This window comes from Thamnophis sirtalis, unplaced genomic scaffold (genome assembly GCF_051295495.1).
Source record: "Thamnophis sirtalis isolate CommonGarterSnake01/CBP01778 unplaced genomic scaffold, rThaSir2_p1.2 scaffold_5, whole genome shotgun sequence".
Lineage (NCBI taxonomy): Eukaryota > Metazoa > Chordata > Lepidosauria > Squamata > Natricidae > Thamnophis > Thamnophis sirtalis.
The window spans coordinates 32,706,001-32,730,269 of record NW_028261385.1 but is presented as its reverse complement, the minus strand read 5'-3'; the positions used below and the strand labels follow the sequence as shown (position 1 = coordinate 32,730,269).

Genomic DNA, 24,269 nt, shown 5'->3' with positions numbered 1-24,269 from the left:
TGTTTGACACTCATACAGCCACACAAAAAATTTCATGAAAATCAACTCTCCTTCACACTAACTCTGGGATTAGTATCTGAGGAACTTTTAATTTTTTTTCATTGACAATCTTTAATCACCAATTCCTTACCTGAGGGGAAATCAGGGGTGGAACGAAGGCTTAGTGTTGGTGATCGGGGAGATAAGCTATGAGTTGGAGAACCAGGTAAGCTCTCTCCTGATGATAATGATCGATTCAGACAGGAGAAACTCCGACTTGTATGAAGAAGAGGTGATGGTTGCTTAGCCAGCTTTTTGAAGAGAGATCTCCTCCTAATATGAAAACAATTTTTTTCAGTAAAATCCTAGTAAAAGCAATACTCCAAAAGTTATAACAACATTCCTTTAGTAGTTAAAAACTTGCCAAAGTTTTACTTGACATTGCAGCTAGATGTTTAGGTACTTACGCTGTAAATCAGAGGTATATGTTAAAATCTACAAACTATGAGAGATAATTTCCAATTCTATTCTGGAAGTTTGGGATAATGCTCTATCTATCCATCCATCCATCCATCCATCCATCCATCCATCCATTGCCCATTTCTCCTGAGTGACTCTGTTCAATTTACAAATAGCAATAATAATAGCACTTAAAAGCCATATGCTAAACACTTTTTAAAGAAATCCTAACTAACCAAAATCTTAATTCTGAAAAACTCTTGAAAGAAAGTTATGCTATAAAGATAGAGATAGAGATAGAGATAGAGAGATAGATAGAGAGAGAGAGAGAGAGAGAGAGAGAGAGATCGAGAGAGAGAGATCCCACTGCCCCTCTTATTGTTTACATGTAAATACCGCAACCCCAGCAGCTTTCTAGCAGGTTAATCATTATAAAAAGCACAATCTTAAATTATTCTAAAAAAAAGGGTATTTGGGTATTTTAAGAGATTTTGTAAAGTAATCTTGTAGAGTAATTAATCAACAGCCTTTAAGGTAATATTTAATGCTAGTAATATCAAGAAAAATTGGAAATCTTGATTCTAACATAAAGAAATACATATTACAAAAATGTTACAAATTTTATTAAGGAATCACAACTCACCTTTCCAAGCACTCCTTCTTTTTTGTTTTCTTACTCCGTCTAACCATTCGGCCTCTATAGCTATTCTTTCTAGCTGGTCCTGTTTTTATTGAGGTATTTTCAAATGGGGTAGTAGTAATTGACACTTTATTGCCACTCTGTCAAATAAGAAAACAGGATCAGACAATATGGTACCACTATAAAGTCTTTATTAAAAAAGGGACAAAATAATCAGAATATGGGTATCATATATGAATCAGAAGGGGGGGGGAAAGAGTATATCGTTCCATTGGTATATCGTTGGTGCGTTCCATAACAAAGCTTAGAAGTTGATATACTACTGAGATACTAAAGTGCAGGGGGGGGGGGGATGTTCATTTGAACTTGGCTGATTTTTATCATCACTACTCTTTTGTGTCTTGACCAGATATTCCTGGATTTTTCTTTAATATCTATAGCCTGAAAAAGTTTGAGAAATTCTGTTTTCTAGTTTTTCTATCCTATGTAGACATAGGATTTTCTGTGTCACTCTCATAGCCAAATCTTAGTTTTTGTTAAGCAAAGCCATTATAAATAAGATTTTAGCAATAGCAGTAGACTTATATACCGCTTCATAGGCCTTTCAGGCCTCTCTAAGCGGTTTACAGAGAGTCAGCATATTGCCCCCAACAATCTGGGTCCTCATTTTACCCACCTCGGAAGGATGGAAGGCTGAGTCAACCCTGAGCCGGTGAGATTTGAACCGCTGACCTGCTGATCTAGCAGTAGCCTGCAGTGCTGCTTTTAACCACTGCGCCACCTTGGCTCATTTTTACTATGAGCAGTATTTTTCTTGTTTTTAGCATTCTTTATGCTTCATATTACAAGTGATGTTAATTTAGAATTTCCCCGTAGCCACATGTCAATGATTAGGTGTTTGGCAACCAGCTTGCGCTTACAATAGTTATAACGTGATTGGTATTTATGGCCTTCCCTGCCAATTTCCTACCGCACAGTCAATGGGGAAGCCAATGAGGGAAGGTTGCAAGACATTCTGGTAAGTTCCCCCAGCCCCTCCACCCTGTCCATCACCCAGCGCTTCTTGGCTCACACCCCATTGCATGTTTATCTCGTGTCTACCTGTACATGTGGTCCACCATATTCTCATGCCCCAGACTTTCTGAACTTGCACGTGGCCTGTACCACTACTCCCAGGGCCATTCCCCCTCCCCTTGGCACCCCCAAATACCTTACCTGGAACTTCCATGCTTTCCTGTTTAACAACCTGTGCATCTTGGATTATGATGCCAACCAGGATTGGAATTGTTGTTGCTAACAATACGGTCATGTGGTGTTGTGAATTTACAACGGCATCACTTAATGATAGTAATCCTGGTCCCAATTGCCATCATACTCCAAGGACTACTTGTATTACAATTTTTTTTCAAACTAACATGGTTTTCAGATGCAAATTGTTATTTAGCATTGAATCTGCTACTCAAAGGAAAAATAAAATAAATAATTGCCATTTTAAATAGATACATCTAAGCCCCCTAAGTATGCCTAAATATTTGTTTGTAATCTGGTTATAGATTGTAAATATCCTCTAGTTGGTTTTTTTTTTAAGCATATTCTGCAGATCTTTAAGAGTTAGTTGCCTGCAACAAACTGTGTTTTTGGTCTCAGGGCAGTATACACCCCCCAGAGTCTTGGGATATATAAACATTAAGCCAGTTTTGGATAAATTGAGTGAAAGGAATAGCAAATTAGGTAGTATTAATCTGGGTATTCCCCAAAAGTAACATCACAACCACGAGAATTCTATAGGCCAAATGGTATTACTAAAAATTCTGAAAGTTTATTACAACCTCATCCAGGTTAAGAAAGACTGAAATAAGCAATATAATCCTGTCAACAAACGGTTAATGCCAGAATATATAGATAGTTTATGCAGGGCAATAAATTAATATCACACACCACACATTCTGTATAAACTTATGTATATATCCTGTAGTGCATTAGCAGAATTGTGCAGTTATCTATGTACTTATAATGTCATACACTTTAATCCTTCTATAAATTAAATCATGGTAAAAAAAAATTCTGATGTTTTTTACAGCAAAATATTTTCTAAATGACTTCATAAAAATCCATTTCCTAAAACTCTTTCATTGTGCCTTTCATTTCAATTTACAAACAAGAAAACTATTTTTTTTAAACTCTACTCAAATGATTTGAATCCACACACTTTTGGTAATACGGGATATACAGTAATAACAAGATATCACATATTGTGAGAAAAATAATTAAAAATGGTATCTAATCCTTGTGAGAAAAAACATGGTCTTAATGATATACTCTGAAGGCCCATTTTGTTCCATCAGTTGCCGGATTGAAGCTGACAAATTATACATGGTGATAGAATTGTGGAAGACAGTTTTTTCAGATAAAGCTAATTATCTTTTTTAAAAAATAAAAATGGTTTTTGCTTTATAATTTCAGTCTCTCTAAAGTATTAAAGCAACAGTATGCCTAGTGCATGCTTGACAGCAATTTGAAGGAGACCTGAGTTCACTTGAAAAGACCAGCTGCTGGAGGCTTCCTTTAGTATATCATTACTATTAATCAGGTGTTAGCAGAAAAAATGGAAAGAGGATGAAGTATAATTACACAGTTCAGAGGATAGCTAATTGCAAGGACTGCTTTATTTTATATCATTATATTTCTGCCATTTTTCTCTTCATTAATTTGGGAGTGCATCTCCACCCATCCTGGCAGGTTACCTCCCTGGATGCCTCCTCCAGGTCTGAGAGGAACATCTAAGGCCTCTGTTTTTATGACATGTAAGTGATTTTATTAACCATTTTCCACTTGATTATCCAAATGCATAAGGTTCAGAATCACTACCTGGCACTCTGGGCAAATAAAAGAAGGCTTTTAATTATTTAATTTAATTAAATAATTAAAAAGAGATGAATATAAATAAACATATCCAATTTAAACGAAAACTAAATTGAAAGGAATTGAAATGGGTGAAGGGACCAATGAAGTCGAAATCAAAGCAGGACTTTTCTGAAGCAGACTGTAGTCCTAGCCCCCTATGACCCATCCAAAGCTTACTGAATCAAAAATGGGGGGGGGGGGCAGAGACACATAGAAACACAACAGCCATATTCAGCTGACTTGCTTAACTAACTGGATCATAATGTGTGTCATATGAACAGGAATACTGAGTCATATGAAATCTAATCTTGTTTGAGACACATCCCGAGTCAGCATGTCATTTAAATGACTGACTGGAAGGTGTTCGCTATTCCCTTTTGTTGGTTGAAATGAAGCTTTGATAACAAGATTTATTTGATCATTCCCTCTGTGTGGTCACCTCAGTTTTCATCCTCTCCAAAAGCAGAATAGGTATCAGTCTTGTGAGAGAGACCAGACAGAAAGCATGGCGAGATGAGTTAATACTGCTTTAACGTATGTTAACAGTAACAGAATCCTGCAAGTGTGAAAGTATTGTTTCTCCCTTCCCGTTCACTTTATAGCCCAAGAAACTAGCGAGGGTCCTGTGTTGACTCCCCCTGGATGCTTCCCCAGATAACTCTCTATGCTCCTGACCTGCCAGTTCCTGGCATGTCAGGAGCAGAGTTGACTGATGGCTCTGAGCAGCTGTCTGTGAAGGATTTGACTGAGGGTCCGGGAAAGTATGAAGCTGCAGCCAGTCAGTGAGGAGGAAGAGGAAATGCCTTCTGTACTTATCCGAGAAGAGGACAGAAGAAGACAGAGAAAAGGTAGGAGCAGAGAAGGTCAGCCAGACTATTCATGAGGAGAAAGCCTCGCCCTTCTTGATGGGCTGTACTGGAAGCTGGATATTTGGCACCGCAGACAGATGGAGGCGATGCTGGGGACAACATGTTTGTTTCCTAACTGTGTGTTTTCTGGTTGATGTAATTCCTCCCTCACTTTGGATTGACACCATGTCTTGATTTGGATCGTAACTTGGACACTCAAGACTTTTCTTGCCTTTTTGGGCGGGAAAGATATAGGATTTGGCAAACTCCGGGGTGGATTGGCAGAAAAAAATAGTGGAGTTGGAAATAATGGCTGGGTTAAATACGAAAGATGTAGATAAGGACCCAAGGGAGGAGCATGGGAAGCAAGTTAAAAAGAGAAAAGCAAAACTTCTAAGAGGGTGAGAGACGATAGAAAGCATCCTTTTTTTTGTTAAAAAAAGACTGGCTGATTAGAGTAGATTAAGAAATTAGGAATAGGGGGAATATTGTTATACTTATTTTTGCATAATAAATTTAAAGTGAAAGGTAGAGGTTAAGATCAGATTTTGAAAAAGGATGTTATCAGGTATGTTCAAGAACAATGCTATTACTATTAGAAGGGTGTAGCAAATATTGAATAACAGAAGAATGAAGGATTATGTGCTGACATAAATATGTATAATAACATTAGAACCATATACATTTGATTAATGTAGTAATTCTCATTTGTATCAATATTACTTTTCTATCAAACTGAATGACACTGAGATGACACACTGTCCTTGTAATAATGTTGATGTACTGTATTTTTCGGAGTATAAAACACACTTTTTTCCCTCAAGAAAGAGGCTGAAAATCTAGGTGTGTCTTATACACTGAATATAGCATTTTTTGCTCCTGAAACCCTGTCCCCTTCACCAAAATGGTCATAGGAGGCTTCCAGAGTACTCCTGGAGGCTGGGAAGGGCAGAAATGAACCAAAAAAGGCTGTTTTTTGCTACCCCCCCCCCTCGGCAGCACTCTATAAACTTCCTAAAGGCTTCCTTCATAATCTTGGTGTGTCTTATACTCTGGTGCATCTTATACTCCGAAAAATACGGTATATTTAAAAATTTAAAAAAAACTTTATGCAAAAAAAGAAAAAAAAGAAAAGAATGGAAATCTAAATGGAGAGAGACACTATTGTAAATGACCCCTCTGGCTTCTTACCACAGTTAATGGGAAAAGAGATTGAGATAATATACTACAAAACCTTACAAAGCTTTGTCTTGTTATTATATCTACCATCCAGAATGAGGGGGGGGGGAGGAGAGGTTTTTTTGGAAAGGTATATCATCTGGTACTTTCTTAGAATATCTTATGTTCGAAGTATTTTTTTCTCTGCTCCATTTATTCTGTACCAGCCAATAATTTCTGCATTATTTACTTATATATAAAGCTAGGCACATCACTTTTAATATCTCCGGATGGTGTACAAGTGAAAAACAGCTGCAAAAGAACTGAAATGAAAAGTAAGAAATAATCTAGGACTAATACAGCTAGCTCATAAAGAAAATTCTCCCTACTGGACTCAAGAGCTTTTTTAAAGGATGGCAGAGTCATGGAAATTCATATTTGGGAGTGTGGGGAGGCCGTGTGCAGGGTTATTATTCCAGAGGAGTCTTTTGTGAAAAAGAAGGCAGACCACCTGGCTCCTATCAGATGACTCTGTTTTAAATTAGGATCTAAAGCTTGTCTACTTTGTCAGGACTTATTTGACAGACAGACTTTGATGCTAATTGAGAAAACACTAAAAAAAAACCCACCCACCTTTAATTTGTATCTACTATCACATTCCAAACCCCTTTATAATTTGCTGAAGTTTTGTAAATTCATAGTCAATGTTAATTAATACTCCAACTTAATAAATTATTTGAAATAAAATATAAGAATATGTTAACCTAGATTAATTAAAAATTATCTTCAATGCATTAATTGTCAGCTATAAAGTCCTACTTCACAGAAAGGTGTACATATCCTAGTGGAAATAAGTTGTCCACTGAATTGATGGACCAATCTATATTATTGCTGTATAATTGGTTAGTGCATGCTGAATAATAGAACAGAATAACACAGTTGGAAGAGACCTTGGAGATCTTTTATTCCAACCCCCTGCCTAGACAGGAAACCCTATACCATTTCAGACAAATGGTTATCCAACATCTTCTTAAAGACTTCCAGTGTTGGGGCATTCACAACTTCTGGAGGCAAGTCGTTCCACTGATTAATTGTTCTAACTGTCAGGAAATTTCTCCTTAGTTCTAAGTTGCTTCTCGATTACTTTCTACCCATTGCTTCTTATCCTACCCTCAGAATGATATAGTGTGTTTGCCTGTGTTTGCATCCGTGTGTGTATACACACATACATACATACACACTCTATATATGCTTAAATAACAAAATGAGTAACCTATAGTAAATTCACTGATTGGGAACAAAAGAATGAATGATAAAACATACAACACGAGGGACAGGTTTTTGTCAGATTACTGTACCTTTAATAACAGTTCTATGACTTCAGTGTGAACAAGGCCATGCACTGGCTCTCCATTAATATGCGTAATGAGATCACCAGCCTTCAACCCAGCATGATAGGCTGGACTTCCCTCTTCAATGTTCTAGAAAGTAAAAGAAAATGCATAAGCTTAAATATATTTGCCCTAGAAGTATAATGCAGTAGCTTTTGGATTTATCAAGAAAAAAATGGATTACTTTGTTGCTCTTCCACATGCCAATGGTACGAGTCAATCACAAAAACTTATTCCATCATCTTCATAATATAAACAGTTCTGCTCTTTATATCACTAAACCTTAAAGATTAATTATTAATGTTAAATTTTCTGCCTGTCATGTGCAGAGTTTTCATTTTAAAATTTCTATGTTCCAAATCATCACATTCTGATCTATCATGAGAGAAAATTTTGGGGAAACCAAGGGAAACACTAACCAGCACAATTGAATGTTGAAAAGTAGACAAAGTCATTTTACAAGTATATGCAAATCCAAGATTTCCTATTGGTGGTGGGGAGTTGTTTTTTCATTTAAATTTACAGTTGTATTTTTCAAGACAAGGATATCTCATTAAAGCTTGGTTATTTAATGTATTTACAGATAAAGGAATGTTTGTGCAGAAATTAGAGGAATGTTGATTGGAGAGATATGCATGAGTACCTTTTGATGGAGATGATGCCATGTTGTTGGCTGAGAACCTGAAAGATTTGCAGCAAATGTTAGATATACTGCATGATGCAAGAGTATGCATCTAAAAATTAATGTATCAAAGACCCAGGAAATTATGTTTGGTATGGAAAATGGAGTGAATAACTGCAAATTATATATAAGTGAAGAAAATCTATAGCATATAGATGAATTTGTGTTCCTTGATAGAATAGTTACTAATGATGGAAAAATGGATGAAGAAATTTTATGACACACACATTCTGATTCAGGAGTGTATGGTGTTTTATTAGGAGTGTTTGCAAAGGGAAAGAACAATGGCTTTGCATAACTGGATGCTTCTGCCTGCTTTGTTACATACAAGTGAAATTTAGAAGAAATGTAAAATGTGAATGCACAGGGGTTTTAAAAAATGTGTGGAATAAAACAAGAAAAGATCTGGTTAAGAAAAGATAGGTGAGGAATTAATGTGGACTGAATACAAAAATGAGCGGTCATTACAGATAGTCCCCATTTAGTGATCACAATTGGGATTGGCAACTTTGTCATTAAGTGAAGTAGTTAAGTGAAACTGGAACTGTCCTTATGAGCTTACAATCTGTGAAGGTTATAAATGAAAGGATCATTCAAAAAATGACCTTTTTCATCACTGTTAAAACAATTGCTAAATGAGACAATAGCTAAATGGGGATTACCTGTGTTAAGGAAGAATGATAAGGTGGTTTGCTCGTATAGAAAATATGAATGAAAAATGGAATTAATTGAACCAATATGTGAAGAAAAAGTGGGTAGTTGAGAGGAAGAGGGAAAGAAAATCATAGCTGAATTGATCAGAAAAGGGGGAGTCAGGCAGCAGCCCAAAGTGCTGGACTTCAGATCCCCTCCCAGCATTAGTATTGGATTCAGAATGATTCAACTTCTTTTGTTAAGTACCACATTTTTCTGAGTATAAGACACACCTTATTTTTGAGGGGGGGGGGACACAAGAAAAAAAGAATTCTGTCTCCTAACCCTAACCCTAACCCTACCAGCATCAGGATCAGCGGCGTCCTCACTTCCACTCGGATTTTGATAACGAGCAGCACAAATCTTTTTATCCATTTAAAACAAACCCTGTCACCCTATGTGCATTTAACTGGAGTGAGTGGGGTGGGGGATGATTTTTCATGGGAGCACAAGACGGACTTGGCACCGAAGGCTCTGCTCTCGAGACACCACAACCTCCCTATCTATAGCCGTAGGCATTGAAAGCCTGACTTTCTCACAGCAAGGCCCAATAGAGATGCAGCACTTCATTCGTCCTAGTAAAGATGGTGCTAGGCTTCCCAGCAAGCCCCCTGTGCCTTTGCTGCCTCAGTCGGAGCCTGATTCCGCAAGCAGCCCGCGGAAGCGTGGAGGTCAGGACTCGGTTGGTGAAGTGGATGCTGCACAGGAGGTATAAGGCAAGGTGGCTAGCAGCTCTGCCTGACTCTTTTCCAGATGACCCAGGTGGAAGACAGTTAGCTTTTGCTCCTAGCCCAGGAGGAAAGAGGTGAGTCTGCAGAGAAGGCAGAGGAAGGTGTGAGGTGCTATGATGTGCAACAGGGAACCAGGGAGGAAAACATTTTCAGATGGCAGCGGTGGCTGTACTCCCTGTTTTTGGATTCGGGGAGGGAATCACAGTGCTGCCACCTGAAAACATTTTCCTCCCCGATTGGGATGGAGGCCAAAAAAGTGGCTAACTGCCTGAAAAATGCCGTTCCAGGAGACAGGTATTGCCAAAATGGAGCATCGCTTTTTCGGTCTCTGCACACCAAAACCGCCGTCCCCACATTTTCATGAGAGCAAGCAGCTCCACGAATTGCATTGGGGGATCGGGCCACCAGGTGGTGGTGGTTGGAAAGGAGAGACGTTTCACTTTTGGCGCTCCTGCTCAGCTCAGCTCCCGGGAGGGCTTAGGTGGTGGTGGCAGCAATTCCTCACATTGCTGGGGAGTGAAGTCATTGTGGCCATTGTCTCTCATGAGCTGCCTGATGAGGCTGAGGCACTTATTGCTTGCAGCCGCAGGACGACAGCGTAAAGCAGCGTCACCTTAAACTAAAACCTCTGCGGGCAGCTCAGGAGAGACAATGACGACAATGACTTCACTTCGCGACAATGTGAGGAGCTGCCGCTGCTGCCGCCACTGCCTAACCCCTCCCAGGAGCTGAGCCAAGTGGGAGCCCCGAAAGCGAAACGTCTCTCCTTTCCAGCCACTGCCACCCGTTGGCCTGATCCCCCAATGCAATTAGTGGAGCTGCTTGTCCTCATAAAAATGCGGGGGCAGTGGTTTGGGCGGTTCCACCACAAAACCGCGGTAGACTAAAGCGCGGTGACAAAACCGCACCGTCAAAACCGCGCGACAACAGCGCGCCGACAGAAGCGCGCTGTAACATAACCCTAAAAATAACCCTAACCCTAACCCTAACCCTAAACCTTAAGTTAAATCGCGCTTCTGTCGGCGCGCTGTTGTCGGTGCGCTTTTGACATTGTGGTTTTAGTGCCGTGGTGTTGTCGGTGCGCTTTTGACGTTCGCGGTTATGTTGTGCCACGGGTTTGGGCATGTGGAGAACAAAAAAGTGATGCTCTTTTTTGGCAATACTCATCGCCTGGAATGGCAGTTAGCCCTTTCAGATAGTGTGCCACTTTTTTGGCCTCCACCAAAATCGAGGAGGAAAGCGTTTTTGGGTGGCAGCGCTGCGATCCCCTCCCCGAATCCAAAAACGGGGCATACAGCCAGTGCTGCCACCTGAAAATATTTTCCTCCCTGGTTCCCCATTGCACATCATAGAGCCGCACACCTTCCTCCTCCTTCTCTGCAGACTCATCTTTTTCCTCCTGGGCCAGGACCAGGAGGAAAAGCTGACTGCCCTCTGCCTGGGTCATCTGGTAAAGGGACTGGCAGAGCTGCTAGCTGCCTTGCCTTAAATCTCCTGCGCAGCGCCCACTTCACCAACCAAGTCCCAATCTCCATGCTTCTCCAAGCCACTAGTGGATTGGGGGGGGGGCAGCAGGTGGGTAGGCCTACCTTTGGACTTTAAGACGCACCCAGATTTTCACCCTCTTTTTGGGGGGAAAAGGTGTGTCTTATACTCTGAAAAATACGGCAAATACTGCTATAGCAAGAAATTGGAAGACATTGTTCTTCTAGAACAAATACTAATTTTAATGCCATTTACATTTTTAAGTTCAAATATTCTATTTTAAATGGTTAGGGCTACTGTGTCTTACAGCCACTTTAGTTATATTTCCAATTCAGACTAAATCAGTGGCTCTCAAAGTGTGGTTTGGAGAATTCTGGAGTTTCCAGGGAGTCTATGAATATTTTAAAGTTTCTCAGTTTCAATTTCTAATATAGTACTATTGACAGATATTTGGGGTCCTCAATCATAAAGAAGATCTGAAACCAAAATGATTGAGCACAGCTGGATTACATATTATACTAAGTTATAATATTTTTCCATTTATTAAACTACACTGAATTATGTGTCTCATTTAAGCATAACCTGCAAACAAATTAATCAGATACAAGAGATTATAAATTTTACCCAAATAATGTGATGGACTGTGTAGATGTCGCTATCACCCACATATACTCGGATTGCTCGGATAGTGAATCCATACTTTTTGCCTGAAGTATGAATTATGACAGGCTGGTGGGGACTTGCAGGAGCGGTTGATGAGTCACGGCTTGGAGAAGAATCTCTGGAAGATGAAGGATCTGAAGATATGGAATGGGGAGACATTGGGCTGCCCAAAGGCGACACCCCAAATATATCTGGAAAAAAATGGTCCTCTGTTTAGGAGTATATTCAGTTTCATATATATGTTAATACAGTATGTTATCATATTCACAGCCATGTTTAAGAAGTATCTGCATTATTCAAAACATTCTAAAATACTTCTTTTATTTGGTGAGGAAAATTACCAACCAGCAGGTTTATGTATTTTATACAATGTTTATGGTTAATATCTTTTTGTTTAAAAGCTTAAGGTAGAATCAGAGTTGGTATTCAACAGGTTCTGACCAGTTCTGGAGAACTGGTAGCAGAAATTTTGAGTAGTTCAGAGAACTGGTAAAAACCACCTCTGACTGGCCCCACCCCAGTGGTGAAATTCAATTTTTTTACTACTGGTTCTGTGGGTGTGGCTTGGTAGGTGTGGCAGGGGAAGGAGACTGCCAAATATCCATTCCCACCCCACTCCAGGGGAAGGATACTACAAAGTCTCCATTCCATCCCACTCCAGGGGAAGGATATTGCAAAATCTCCATTGCCACCCCACTCTGGGGCCAGCCAGAGATGGTATTTGCTGGTTCTCTGAGCTACTCAAAATTTCTACTACCAGTTCTCCAGAACCTGTCAGAATCTGCCAAATTTCACACCTGCCCCGCCCCCATCTATTCTCTGCCTCCCAAGTCCCAGCTGATCGGGTGGAAATGTGGATTTTGCAGTAACCTTTCCCTGGAATGGGGTGTGAATGGAGACTTTACAGTATCCTTCCTCTGCTAGGCCCACCAAGCCATGCCACGCCCACCATGCCATGCCCACCAAGCCTTGCCCACAGAACCGGTAGTAAAAAAAAATGAATCCTACCACTGGGAAGAATATGTTCCTACTCTTACAAACTATATAATAGACCCATGTTTTGCAGAAGATTATTTAAAACAAAGTAGGGAAAACATGGGATGGATAATTTCATTCTAGCTCCCTCCCAGCCAAGTCATATAGGACTAGTGCAGTCCATAGAAATACACTTCTGTATTTCTTTCACATTACATTACAGTGTAATGTGATCAGCATGTTTTCTTTTTTGCTTTCCTCTCGTGTTGCATGTGTTCACTTGATAGCTTTCAGAAATTATCTGGGCTATCCCTACTTTCATTTCTTCCATTTATCTGGTTCAAGTGTATATCTACTTTGGGAAAGGCAGCCGATGCGCTGATCTGGATAACAAATCCAGAAGATGAAAAGCAAGGTGGCTTCGAATGGGCCAATCCTTAGCACTGCAAGCCACCATCTACCCGCCTCTCTCTTCTGGATCTGATCCAATCCATTGTTTAAATCAAAATTCCTTTTGCTAATAGCAAATATTCACCAGATAATGCAACTTTTTTTTAGAAGAACAGAACAATATGATGCATATTATAAGGTAAAGGTAAAAGTTCCCCTTGCACATATGTGCTAGTTATTCTTGACTCGGGGGAGGGGGGGCGGTCCTCATCTCCATTTCAAAGCCAAAGAATCAGCGTTTTCCGAACATGTCTACGTAGTCATGTGGCCAGCTTGATTAAATGTCAAAGGCACACGGAATGCTGTTACCTTCCCTCCAAAGGTGGTTCCTATTTTTCTACTTGCATTTTTATGTGCTTTCGAACTGCTAGGTTGGCAGAAGCTAGGATAAGTAACTGGAGCTCACTTGGTTATGCGACACAAGGGATTCGAACTGCCGACCTTTCTGATCGACAAGCTCAGTGTCTAAGCCACTGAGCCACTGTGCCCCTTTTAATATGATGTATAGGAAATAATTATTAGTAAAGATTCAGTGTACACACCATGCAAAACCTTTAAAAAGCATGACTCATTTTAACACAAGAAAGGTTTGATTGAAGATGCATTGCTTAAAGAGGAAAAAAAGGATCAATTTCATCATTGTAAACAGTATCTACCTCCTGGAATCATAAGGGACAGAGCACTGGCCGAGAGAGACTTTGTAACCTTTCCAGGTATTTTCTTTTTTTCTGTAGTTTCTAATCGCTGACGAGCCATATGAGATGCTTGTTCAGTAGATGGCTTTGAGAAATTATCTGTGCTGTCCACACTTTCATTTCTTCCGTTTATCTGATCCATGTGCTCTGAAAAGCTACCGGCTGCACAAAGTAAAAGAATCAACACATTAAATCAAGATTTGGGAGGACGTCAAGCAGTAACATAAGGATTTATTTTTCTGGTACAATCTCATGCAATAAAATTCTAGAACAAGCACCTGCACAGTTATTAATCATCATTTTGGGATAAGGACCAAGCATTAATATCAGTTTCTTTGTCCTTCCTTGCACTAAACTTTCCATGTTTTTCTTACTTTAATAATTGGTGTAATTTTCACAACCCTGCTTAAAGTTGTTGGGTTAGCTTGCTGTCAGCTACAATTTTTGAAATACAACATAAAACATACCAAAAGTGCTTTTTCTAAGACAATTTGACTTTTTTTTCTTTGAAAATATTTCTCTTATCCAAAAAGCTTCTTCAGTTCTGAAGTGAAACATTTTCAGAGGGAAAAAAATAAGAAACTTTGGTTGCCTTTTGGAAAAAGCACCATCGGTACATCCATGACTTGATTGATTGAGAATCTCCATTAATATTTATAGGATAAAACCAAAAGAAAAAAAGTTAGAGCTCCTATGAATGAGGAGATTTCAGAAGATTATCAGCCCAAAGCTGATTATTTCTATATGATTATAACATACCATTTTAGGCAGAGTATTATAGAATATTGTATCAATATAGAAAACTGGTGAGAAAGCTTCAGTAGTCAAAACATTGGAGAAAAGTGATCATCTAATGCTGGAGCTTCTGACTTTAAATTAAACTAAGCTGAGTGTAGTCAAACATGTCCCTTGGACTTCATATACGCTTTTTATTAGATAACTTTATTAACAGATTATAGGAATGCTACTGTATAGATATATCGTGATTACAGCAAAGCATTTATGCTAGTACCCTCCATGATATTTTACTCAGCAAACTAGACAAATAAGGATTACCTAACATAACAAGTAGATATATAGCTGGCTTGAATTCTGTACTTATTAAACAATATGTACATATCGAATCAAAAGATTGAAAAGTCCTTCATGCTCTCAGACCTTGGCTGTTTGCTGTAGACATTTTATTACCAGTCTAAGTAACATCTTCAGTGCTAGATCAGGGCTTCAGCCTTCAGACAAGTAATGATATGACTACAAACAATCAAGCTCAGAAAGCACCAAGGACCCCACAGTTCAACCATGGGCTACATTTTTTTTCTATTAGTATCAAAGGATTGTATCTTGGTCAATTGATGCTTACAAGAGTTATAAATCCTTATATCTCTCAGGATGAGACCATGACCTTGTCACTATGAATCACATTAGATTTTTTTTTCTTCTTCATTAAAAGTAGATGTTAAGGAAAGGTTGAGGAGTACAATGAACAGCAGAATATAGAAAATGTTAGTTCTTTGTTATTTTAATAGATTTTACTACTGTTACAAATATTCTTTTAAAAAGTTGACGTAAATACCTTCTTATAACTAAACCAAGAGGGGCAAGAGGTAAAAGAAAGTTGCGTTCGTTCCCTATATGTTGTGATATAAAGAAAACAATCCAATGTGCTCATCTGAGTGACCCATTTCAAACCCCTGAGCAGTTGAAAAATTCAAGATAACTTGTTCTTATAGCCCGCTCAATAGGTAGACCTAAGAAAAGGCATTTCTATATATTATGCATCAATTATGCATCATACCTGAGAGTGTGGAATTACTAATTGTGCTTGCTGGAGTTGTTACCTCTACTTCATCTTGAACAGTTTCTTCACTTATAAACACAGTCTTTTCTTGAAGTTTATGAGATCCAACAGAACACAGTAATTCCTCTGAATCTCCTTCAGCTGATATAGCTAATTTTGGAAGTAACCCTGAACTGTGGCGCTGCTTAACACTTTCAGTATCTGAAGAAACTGATGTAGATATCTGTTGCCTATATTTAAAATGATATCACATGTCAACACACACTAAGTATACGTAAGTTCTCAAATGTAACACAGTAATCGAATATTATTAATATTACTTACATATCAGAATATTCTGAGCTCCAGCATGAAGATTCTGAAGATGTTAGTGTCGCATTTGTTGTTCCTTCTACTATATTCTCCTTTTCTTCAGTCTGAATAGTGACTCGATCTATATTACTAAAAACCTGTGTGCGGGGGTTGGGGATGAGGACAAAATAATGAAAAGTTAATCATTACTTGTATCAAACACAACTTCAGAAAAGTATGTCATATCCTTCAAATACTTCAAATGAAAGTGTGTACAATCTAAGTTTACTTTCATACAAGGAAGAAATACATCACGGGGTTTGTCTGGATCATTCTAAGTAGCTCACAGTACATACAGTCAAAGTGAAATCCAGATTATTTTGGTTGTTTCTGGTTTTGGCAAAGAAGAAACTCAGAACAGGTGAGTAGTGCAAAGCTCCTGCTCCTTCATCTTTCCTCTGTTTCTTGCATTCCTGTGTACCAACTTGCCTGCTGATTTTCCCATGGTTTTCCTTTCCCATTCCTCCCCCAACTGCAACCGTCTTGAATACAAGCAGAACACACAATGGATATAAAAAGTCTACATACCCCTATTAAAATGCCAGGTTTTTGTGGTGTAAAACAATCAGGCCAAGATAAAGCATTTTAGAGTTTTTACACCTTTAACATATAAGCTGACAATTCAATTGAAAAACAAATGGAAATCTTTTGGAGGGAAAATTTTAAAAAAATATGGTAATGTTTGGATTAGAGAAACACACACTTATATTTTTTAAATATAATAATTGAATGTTGTTGGCAAAAAGAATTTGGAAATAGGGCAGTCCCTCTGATTGAATTTATTCACAATAATCCAAGAGGGTACTATAGTAGGATATCAAGTTTATTGCAATTCCACATCAATTGCAAACTCACTGTAAACTTTACTTTAAACCCTCCTCCTCAACAGCTTCATTCAGTCGAAGAAAAATACACTTCATGGTAATCATATTGGCATCTTACTGATTCCTTAAGCTGCTGGGAACAGAATTTTATTGCCCTGTATATTCACAGGTGGCTACTGAAAATGACAAGTGGTTTGTGTGCCATGAGTTCCTCACCCATATTAACATACCAAACCCTTAAATTTATATGCAAATGATTTTGTAATCATTTATAATTACATTTTGTGCTATGTATATTTGCATGCACAATATTTAAGTACTAACTTTTGAAAATCGATGTGAACATGAAGAAAACTGCCTTATCTCCAAATTAAAATCTTCATCATTTGTATCTTCTTCTTCTTCTTCTTCTGTCTCCATATGATGATACTTCTCGGAACGAGCTATAAAACAAGATAGATAAATAGATGAGACACACACACACACACACACACACACACACACACACACACAAACACAGTTTCCCTGAAAATAAGACCAGGTCTTATTTTCTTTTGGGCCCCAAAATAAGCACTAGGGCTTATTTTTAGGGGGTGTCTTGTTTTTTTCATGTGCAGGAAGTCCATCACTTCTGCTTGTTTATGGCGGAGGAGGAGGCTGAGTGGCCTATCAGTGCTGCCACCGCGAGGCAGGGAGAGGGGCTGGAGCTTCTGCACCGACTTACCTCAGGCTCCCCTGCAGCCAGGCTATCCATGACCCAACACCTGCCTCACCTCACGGCTGCGGCACCAACACACCACTTGATGTCCTGCTCCATTGCAGCTGCGAGCAAGCAAAAGAAATGGGCCAGAAGCCACGTGGGCCCTGCTGCACATAGCTGCTGGTTCTGCTGCCACGAGGCAGGTATCAAGGCATGGATGGCTTTGCTGCGTGGGCCCTCAGTTAAGCCAGTGCAGAGTATGTGGGGCAGCTCCACAGCCACCTCATCTCGTCTTATGGCTAATACATGGATATTTGGTATATCTCTATCAAAGTAGACATACTGTCAAAGTAGCTTGTGTCATCTTCAGATTCCAGCTGAGGAATGAATTCCGCTTTTTGTCTCAGCAAACTATTCCAATCTAAGTTTTGAAAGAACTGATGTTGTTTCACTTCATAAGTACCACCTGGGGGAGCAAGAGAAAACTGTTGCAGATTATATATACAAATAAATTGTTTATACTTCTAAAAATGAATTACCTTTCAGATTTACAGATAAAGATTAGAAGAGCTGCAGGTTTATCATGCCACCTCTTTTCATAACTAATGAGAAATGTTTATATTTGGAAAAAGAACACCAAAGAAAGTACAATATGCCCATTAACTATTAGTGCATTATTAAGTTGTTAAGCAGTATATAATAATTTTCTATTAGACCCAAAACTCGGACGTAATATTAAAGGAAGCTTATTTATAAATCAGCAGAAAGCAAATATTTATTAAAACAATGGATTCCTTGTAGGTTTTAAAAAAAATATTTTTCAAGGTTCTACTTGCATTTTTGCCTAAAAATTTTTCCCCACAATACTCAAATTTGATAAGTAAATAATCTTTGCCAGCATGTAAAGCATTTGACAGTGTACTGTACACTGTACAATTTCTCAGAGTAGTCTAAATATTTATAGAAAGTAAATATTTTTTCACTGACATATTATCATTTGCAAACAATTCTACATTCATGGTTAATGAAGCAGAGCTTTGAAGCATAAGAAATTCCATTTTCCACTGAAAACTAATGACACCTCCCTCATCTTCCATTACTTCCAGTTGCAGCAAACTACAATTTCCAGAATTCCAAAGCAGCATTGTCAATAGTGAATGATGGTTGCTATTGTAGCTTAGGCAGAAACATAGTGATACAGATTTTCAATCCCTCATGTAGAAGTATAAAATAAAGATTTGCCTCTTTACCTTCTTTTTATTGGAGAGGAGAAAATTGTAAAAATTCTTTAAATTTGGTACGTTTAGTAAATATAGGCTAGATTTTAAGAGCAATTTTATATCTTTCGCAGAATTCCCTGTGGCCTCTGGGGTCATACTGTGAGAGAAAGCTAGCACGGTCTCTGCGATGACCAAAATAAACATTTAATTGTAGGATGACCATATTTCTATTTTTCAGTCCAATGTTGGATGGTTCTGTAATCATCTGGGAAGAGTATATATCATAAATATAAATATAATTGTAGTGGCAAATGAACTTCAAAAATAAGTTGATATGTACTTACCTAAACAGGTAAACAGAATTACCACAAATGGGGACAAAAGCAGTGACAGTTGAAGTGACTTCTAATTTCTGTCATTGATTTTGCTTGTGGGAAATGACAGGGAACATTGGGAAATCATATGATTGTGGGGATGGTGCAACACCCCAAACCCTTTTGCAAATAAACCTGGTCTGAACATAATGAAAATTTTAATTTCACAGGTATAATGGGTTCCGGATTTTTTACATATTTTTAAAGTTAGTAGATTTTAGGTACTGTATTTTTTGAATATAAGACACACTTTTCCTCCTCGGCCCTGTTTTTGGCCTCCCAACCTCCCCCATGTCCTGTTTTCACCAAAAATAGACTAATTTTTGGTGGAAACGAAATGCACAGAGTGTTTGGGAGGCCTGCAGAGTGCTCCTGGGGGCCAGGGAGGGGGAAACCCAGACGTGTGGAGGACAAAACCTTTTTTTCCTTGTTTTTCTCTTCAAAATCTAGGTGCATGTTATAGTCCAAAAATATGGTACATTGATTCAAAATTGCTGCAGTATAATAGCATTAGCAATAGCATTTAGAATTATATACTGCTTTATAGTGCTTTATAAGTAAGTAAGTATAATCTTTATTGTCATTGTACTTAAATACAACGAAATTAGTTTACAGCCCTCTCTAAGCGGTTTACAGAGTCAGCATATTTCCCCCTACAATCTGGCTCCTCATTTTACCCACCTCGGAAGGATGGAAGGCTGAGTCAACCTTGAGCCTGGTGAGATTTGAACTGCCAAATTGCAGGCAGCCGGCAGTCAGCAGAAGTAGCCTGCAGTACTGCAATCTAACCACTGCACCACCAGACAGAGTTGTGTCTGCACAGCAGACAGAGAGATAATAAACTGTATGGGTTAATTTGAAGGTACAAATAGACAAAGAAATAAACATAATGAGACTTTTATTAGTCTACATCTTGAGTCCCCCAACTGTAATGAACGTTTTAAGTATTAGGAGGGAGAGGGAGAAATAATTGGTGGACTGCTTCAAAACATGTGTGACCAATTTTATGATTGAAGAGATCCCATCAAAATGTTGGGGTTCTAATTGTCATGGCAAACATGATAGTTTTTTTAAAAGTGTATTTGTGAAGTACTAGTGTATTATCTAGATAAACCATTCCAGGTTATTTGCAAGTCTCTCAGGAATTAATCAATTCGGCATCCTCTACCATCTTTACCATAATGCCAAATTGTTTAACTAGTGAGGACCAGCATTTTATTGATCTATTGTGAGGAAAAATAGGAGGAGGAAGGAATATTATATATGTTTCTGGCTTTTAGCTATTTGTAAAAATAATAAAGGCAAGATACAAATAAACAAAAAAAATAGTAAGAATAGATTAGAAAATGAGAAGAATTTAGAACGTGTAGTTAGATTCAATGCCAGCTTAGTTATTGTTTAGGTTGGCAAAACAAAAAGAACCAAGAAATACGTTTTTAAACTACAGCCAGAGACAGGTATTTATTAAGTAGAAACAAAAAGATCAAACACACAGCAGACAAAGAGATAATACTTCTAGCATGCAGTAAAATAAAAGCAAAGTTTTCTAACCTGTTCCTAATCTCTCCAAAGGGTTTTGTCTCAGAAGCAAAGCAATCAAATCTTGGGCATCTGGAGGTGGTGCTTCATCCTTTTCAGGCCAGTTGATCTCATCTAGGAGAAATAAATACTATTTGTAAATCTGTTTGTTTTTTTTAATGTCGTAGCATACTATATGGACAAATGAAGGCAGCTTAATTTTCAGTTCATAATTGTTATTCCTTTATAGATTTTGAACCTCAAAAATGTTTGAAACACTTTTGTATTGTCTAATATTACTAGTTTATTGTACTACTTATTGTAGCATATAATATACTATGCATACACCCAAGACTTCAAGCACATAAATAAATAAAAGCTTATTCTGAAGTTTGCTGGTTTTCAGTTTTTAAAATGCCATTTAAATTTGATTTGAAAAATATGAGTATGTGTTGATACCCTAAGGGATCAAAGCTAAAACATTTATTACATGTACTAATTAAACATTTTATATAGCTTTGTACCATATCAGAAACAGTATTTATTACTTGTATTATGAACAGCTAGCATATTGTATAAAAAGCTCATTAACAGTAGGCATACCATATATTTCCTTCACTTTTATTAAAAACTATGCCAGATTATTTCTTTAAGCCTTTTTAAAAACACAATTGCAATTTTTTTTCCTTTACCATTACCATCTCCTTTTATTAATAGACCTTAACATATTTCGTAAAATATATTGGGAAATGGGTAAACATAGATTGTTTGACATAAACAACAGGTATCTATTTCTATGCATCTGGAAAACATGAAAGAACACCAACTAGAATCGTGATAGATGTGGTTCAATTAGCATTTAGTTTTTGCCACAAGCTGCAAAACAATACTTTGGTTCAGCCTGCAGGTTACAATCTAAAAGGTTATGGAATTTTAAATGAAATAAGAACAGCTGCTACAGAAATAACATTATACTGTAACAACTACCAGTGAAATCATTAACAATCTGTGAACTGCATTTGAATTCTTCATTTCCCCATTCTTTATTATTTGGGAAACAATTGTTTTAAAGTTTTTATTACACCTCTTCTAATTTATTGCATTACGCCATTAGGCATTTTCCATTTTATGCAAATTAAGTCAATGTGAACTTTTTAAAGTATAGATAATATTTAAGGTTTGACTAGACTATGGTACTTTGAATCATTAATTTAAATAGTTTCTGTTTAAACTGCCTGTCATTGATTTAATTGCTTTCTCCTCTCCTTTATATATATATATTTACTTTTATTTATATAAATACTTCTATTTCCATAGTGAATTGAAGCATCAACCAACTTCCCTTTCTGGACGTCCTAATCTACAAAAAACCCAATGGCTCCCTAGGACATACCATCTACCGGAAAAAAACACACACCAACTGCTACTTAAATGCACAATCCCATCACCACCCTGAACAGATCAACTCTGTAGCCAAGACCCTCATCTCCAGAACCAAACGCCTAGCCGACAAAGACCACCTGAAAACTGAACTGCACACTCTCACAAATGTATTAATCTCCAACAGATTCCAAAGAAAAACAATTACCAACCTAATACAAAGGGAGACTCCCCCAAAAAACCAAGACACAGAACAGGACAATGGCATTGCCCTCCTTCCTTACATCAAAGGCACCACAGATAAAATCAGCAAAATTCTCCACAAACACAATATCAAGACAGCCTTCAACACTGACCAAAAAATAGCCAACATCTTAAGAAACCCCAAAGACAAAATCCAGCTAGAAAACTAAGGAGTCTACAAAATACCATGCAAAATCTGCCCTGCAACATACATAGGACAAATGAACAGGAGAATAAATGCATGCATCGCAGAACACAAGAACGCAATAAGAAAAAAAAGAAAAAACTTCCTCCCTTTTCCAGCACCTTAAAGCTACAGGACATGAAATTAATTTTGAAGGAACCAGGTTAATCTCCAAAACTGAACACTTCAACAAGAGAATAATTAAGCTATCGAAAGCTATCGAAATAGAGAAACACCCCCACAACATGAATAAACGTGACAATACCTCCCGCCTACCAGATATCTGGAAACCAACCCTAGTCAACAAACAAGCCCCACCCAGGCGGTTACAACACGAAACAACAATGGACACACAGGCAGCACCAATCAGCACCAATCAACACCAATCTACCAATCATGATACAACCACACTTTTAATTTCTTCATGATCTTATTCTTCTCTGGCAGCTCTGTAGCAATTTTTTTCCCTTTTCCATTCCTTTCCCTAGTTTCTTAATCACAATTGCTCTATACTGGAAACATGCAGACAGAAATTGTTCTAAATGTGTATTTAATGCATAGCCACGACTTTACTAGTATTTGTTAATGTAACTGTGATTGCTGTTATTGTAATTACTGAAAAGCAAACACATTTACTCAAATGACTTTAGACCTGGGATGTGTGTCAAGAGAAAAGATTCTTCTAGCAGTGAAAACTTTACAGAATGGGAAAACATGGAAGTGATTCAAATTATAAAAAAATAAATTAAGCGCTCTAGAAAGAATATATAATAATATTTCTTAAATTTATTCTATTTTTTCTGAAGTTTAAATTTGCAGACTTATAATTCTTGCCTGATGGGCGAGATGGAGATTAGTTATAGATACATAATATAGTATTATAGGCTTTCATAAATAATAAAACCCTGACTGAGGAATTAAAACTGGTCAGGGAGTGTTACAGTCACTCCCAAGCCCAAAGACGACATGTTGAAATCTAATCAAGTTCAGTTCTTTATTTGCCTATGCCTAGTAGAATCTTGCCAGACTAAAGACATAACTTTCTAACCTAATAGATATATTTTGGGAGATTTTAAAGTGTGGCTACCCTGAACTTATTCCTACTTATCCATCCAGTTCAAGGCTGTGCAGGTTTCTGTTTTGGGCCCCTATCTGGAATGTGCTGCATCCTCCCTGAAAGCATAATGCCACGATTCCCCCACCCCTTGTTCCATCACAGGTAGCCATCCCTAAAGGAAAGTGTGTAGTGATATAAGGAAAATCACTTCTGTCTTGTGATAATTACCACTGATAACTTGTCCAAATAGCTCCTCTGGTGTATCTCCAAAGAATGGCACACACCCAACAAGAAACTCATAAAGGATAATTCCCATGGACCACCAGTCCACCGGCTTGCCATAACCTTGCCTTAGAATCACTTCTGGAGCGATATATTCTGGTGTACCGCAAACCTAAATAAAGAAACAGTAAAAAAGACATTTGTAAATCTTAACATTGTCTATCATATTAAATAGTTTTTAATTTTTAAGAAAATGTTAATTTTTCACATTTTTCTAATAAAAGTTTCCAACTTAACTTGTGCAAGTCAAATGATATTCCAAGACACTGCCTGCCAACTTGAAATCAAAATACATTATACATATATTTATACTGATTATGTTTGGACTATTCTTATTTTAAATTGAAAACTTGGACAGTTTTACCTTAAGTAAATCTTAGAGTGAACAGATTGTGGGTAAATGGTAATGAGGCATGCTTAAAGGGAAATGGGCCATAGCTAGGATTTTTAGCATCCTTGATTGTACAATGCATCATGAGTTTCACAAGTACTCTGCTGAGACTCTGAATTCTTTATAAAAACAACATTCAATTTGTCTCTTTCACAACCTCACTTGCTTTCAATTAGACCATTCATCTTACTAAT

At 37.8% G+C, this 24,269-nt stretch overlaps 1 protein-coding gene and 1 long non-coding RNA gene across 9 annotated transcripts in view; one reads left to right on the top strand and one right to left on the bottom strand.

Annotated features, from left to right (window-relative positions):
* MAST4 (microtubule associated serine/threonine kinase family member 4) overlaps nt 1–24,269 on the bottom strand; it is a 216,035-nt gene that overhangs the window by 6,628 nt on the left and 185,138 nt on the right. For all 8 annotated transcript variants that reach the window (XM_087715576.1, XM_087715577.1, XM_087715579.1 and 5 more), the window contains 11 exons: nt 23,631–23,796; nt 20,572–20,673; nt 17,770–17,892; nt 17,051–17,169; nt 15,876–16,000; nt 15,549–15,781; nt 13,715–13,915; nt 11,595–11,824; nt 7,347–7,469; nt 1,082–1,218; nt 131–312 (listed from right to left, as the gene is read on the bottom strand). In XM_087715576.1, the coding sequence (XP_087571702.1) occupies nt 131–312; nt 1,082–1,218; nt 7,347–7,469; nt 11,595–11,824; nt 13,715–13,915; nt 15,549–15,781; nt 15,876–16,000; nt 17,051–17,169; nt 17,770–17,892; nt 20,572–20,673; nt 23,631–23,796 (1,741 nt within the window). The remainder of the gene's footprint in view (nt 1–130; nt 313–1,081; nt 1,219–7,346; nt 7,470–11,594; nt 11,825–13,714; nt 13,916–15,548; nt 15,782–15,875; nt 16,001–17,050; nt 17,170–17,769; nt 17,893–20,571; nt 20,674–23,630; nt 23,797–24,269) is intronic.
* On the top strand, nt 4,481–23,920 carry LOC148045324 (uncharacterized). Its single transcript, XR_015696664.1, has 2 exons — nt 4,481–4,830; nt 21,856–23,920. It is a non-coding gene; the product is annotated as an uncharacterized LOC148045324 (long non-coding RNA).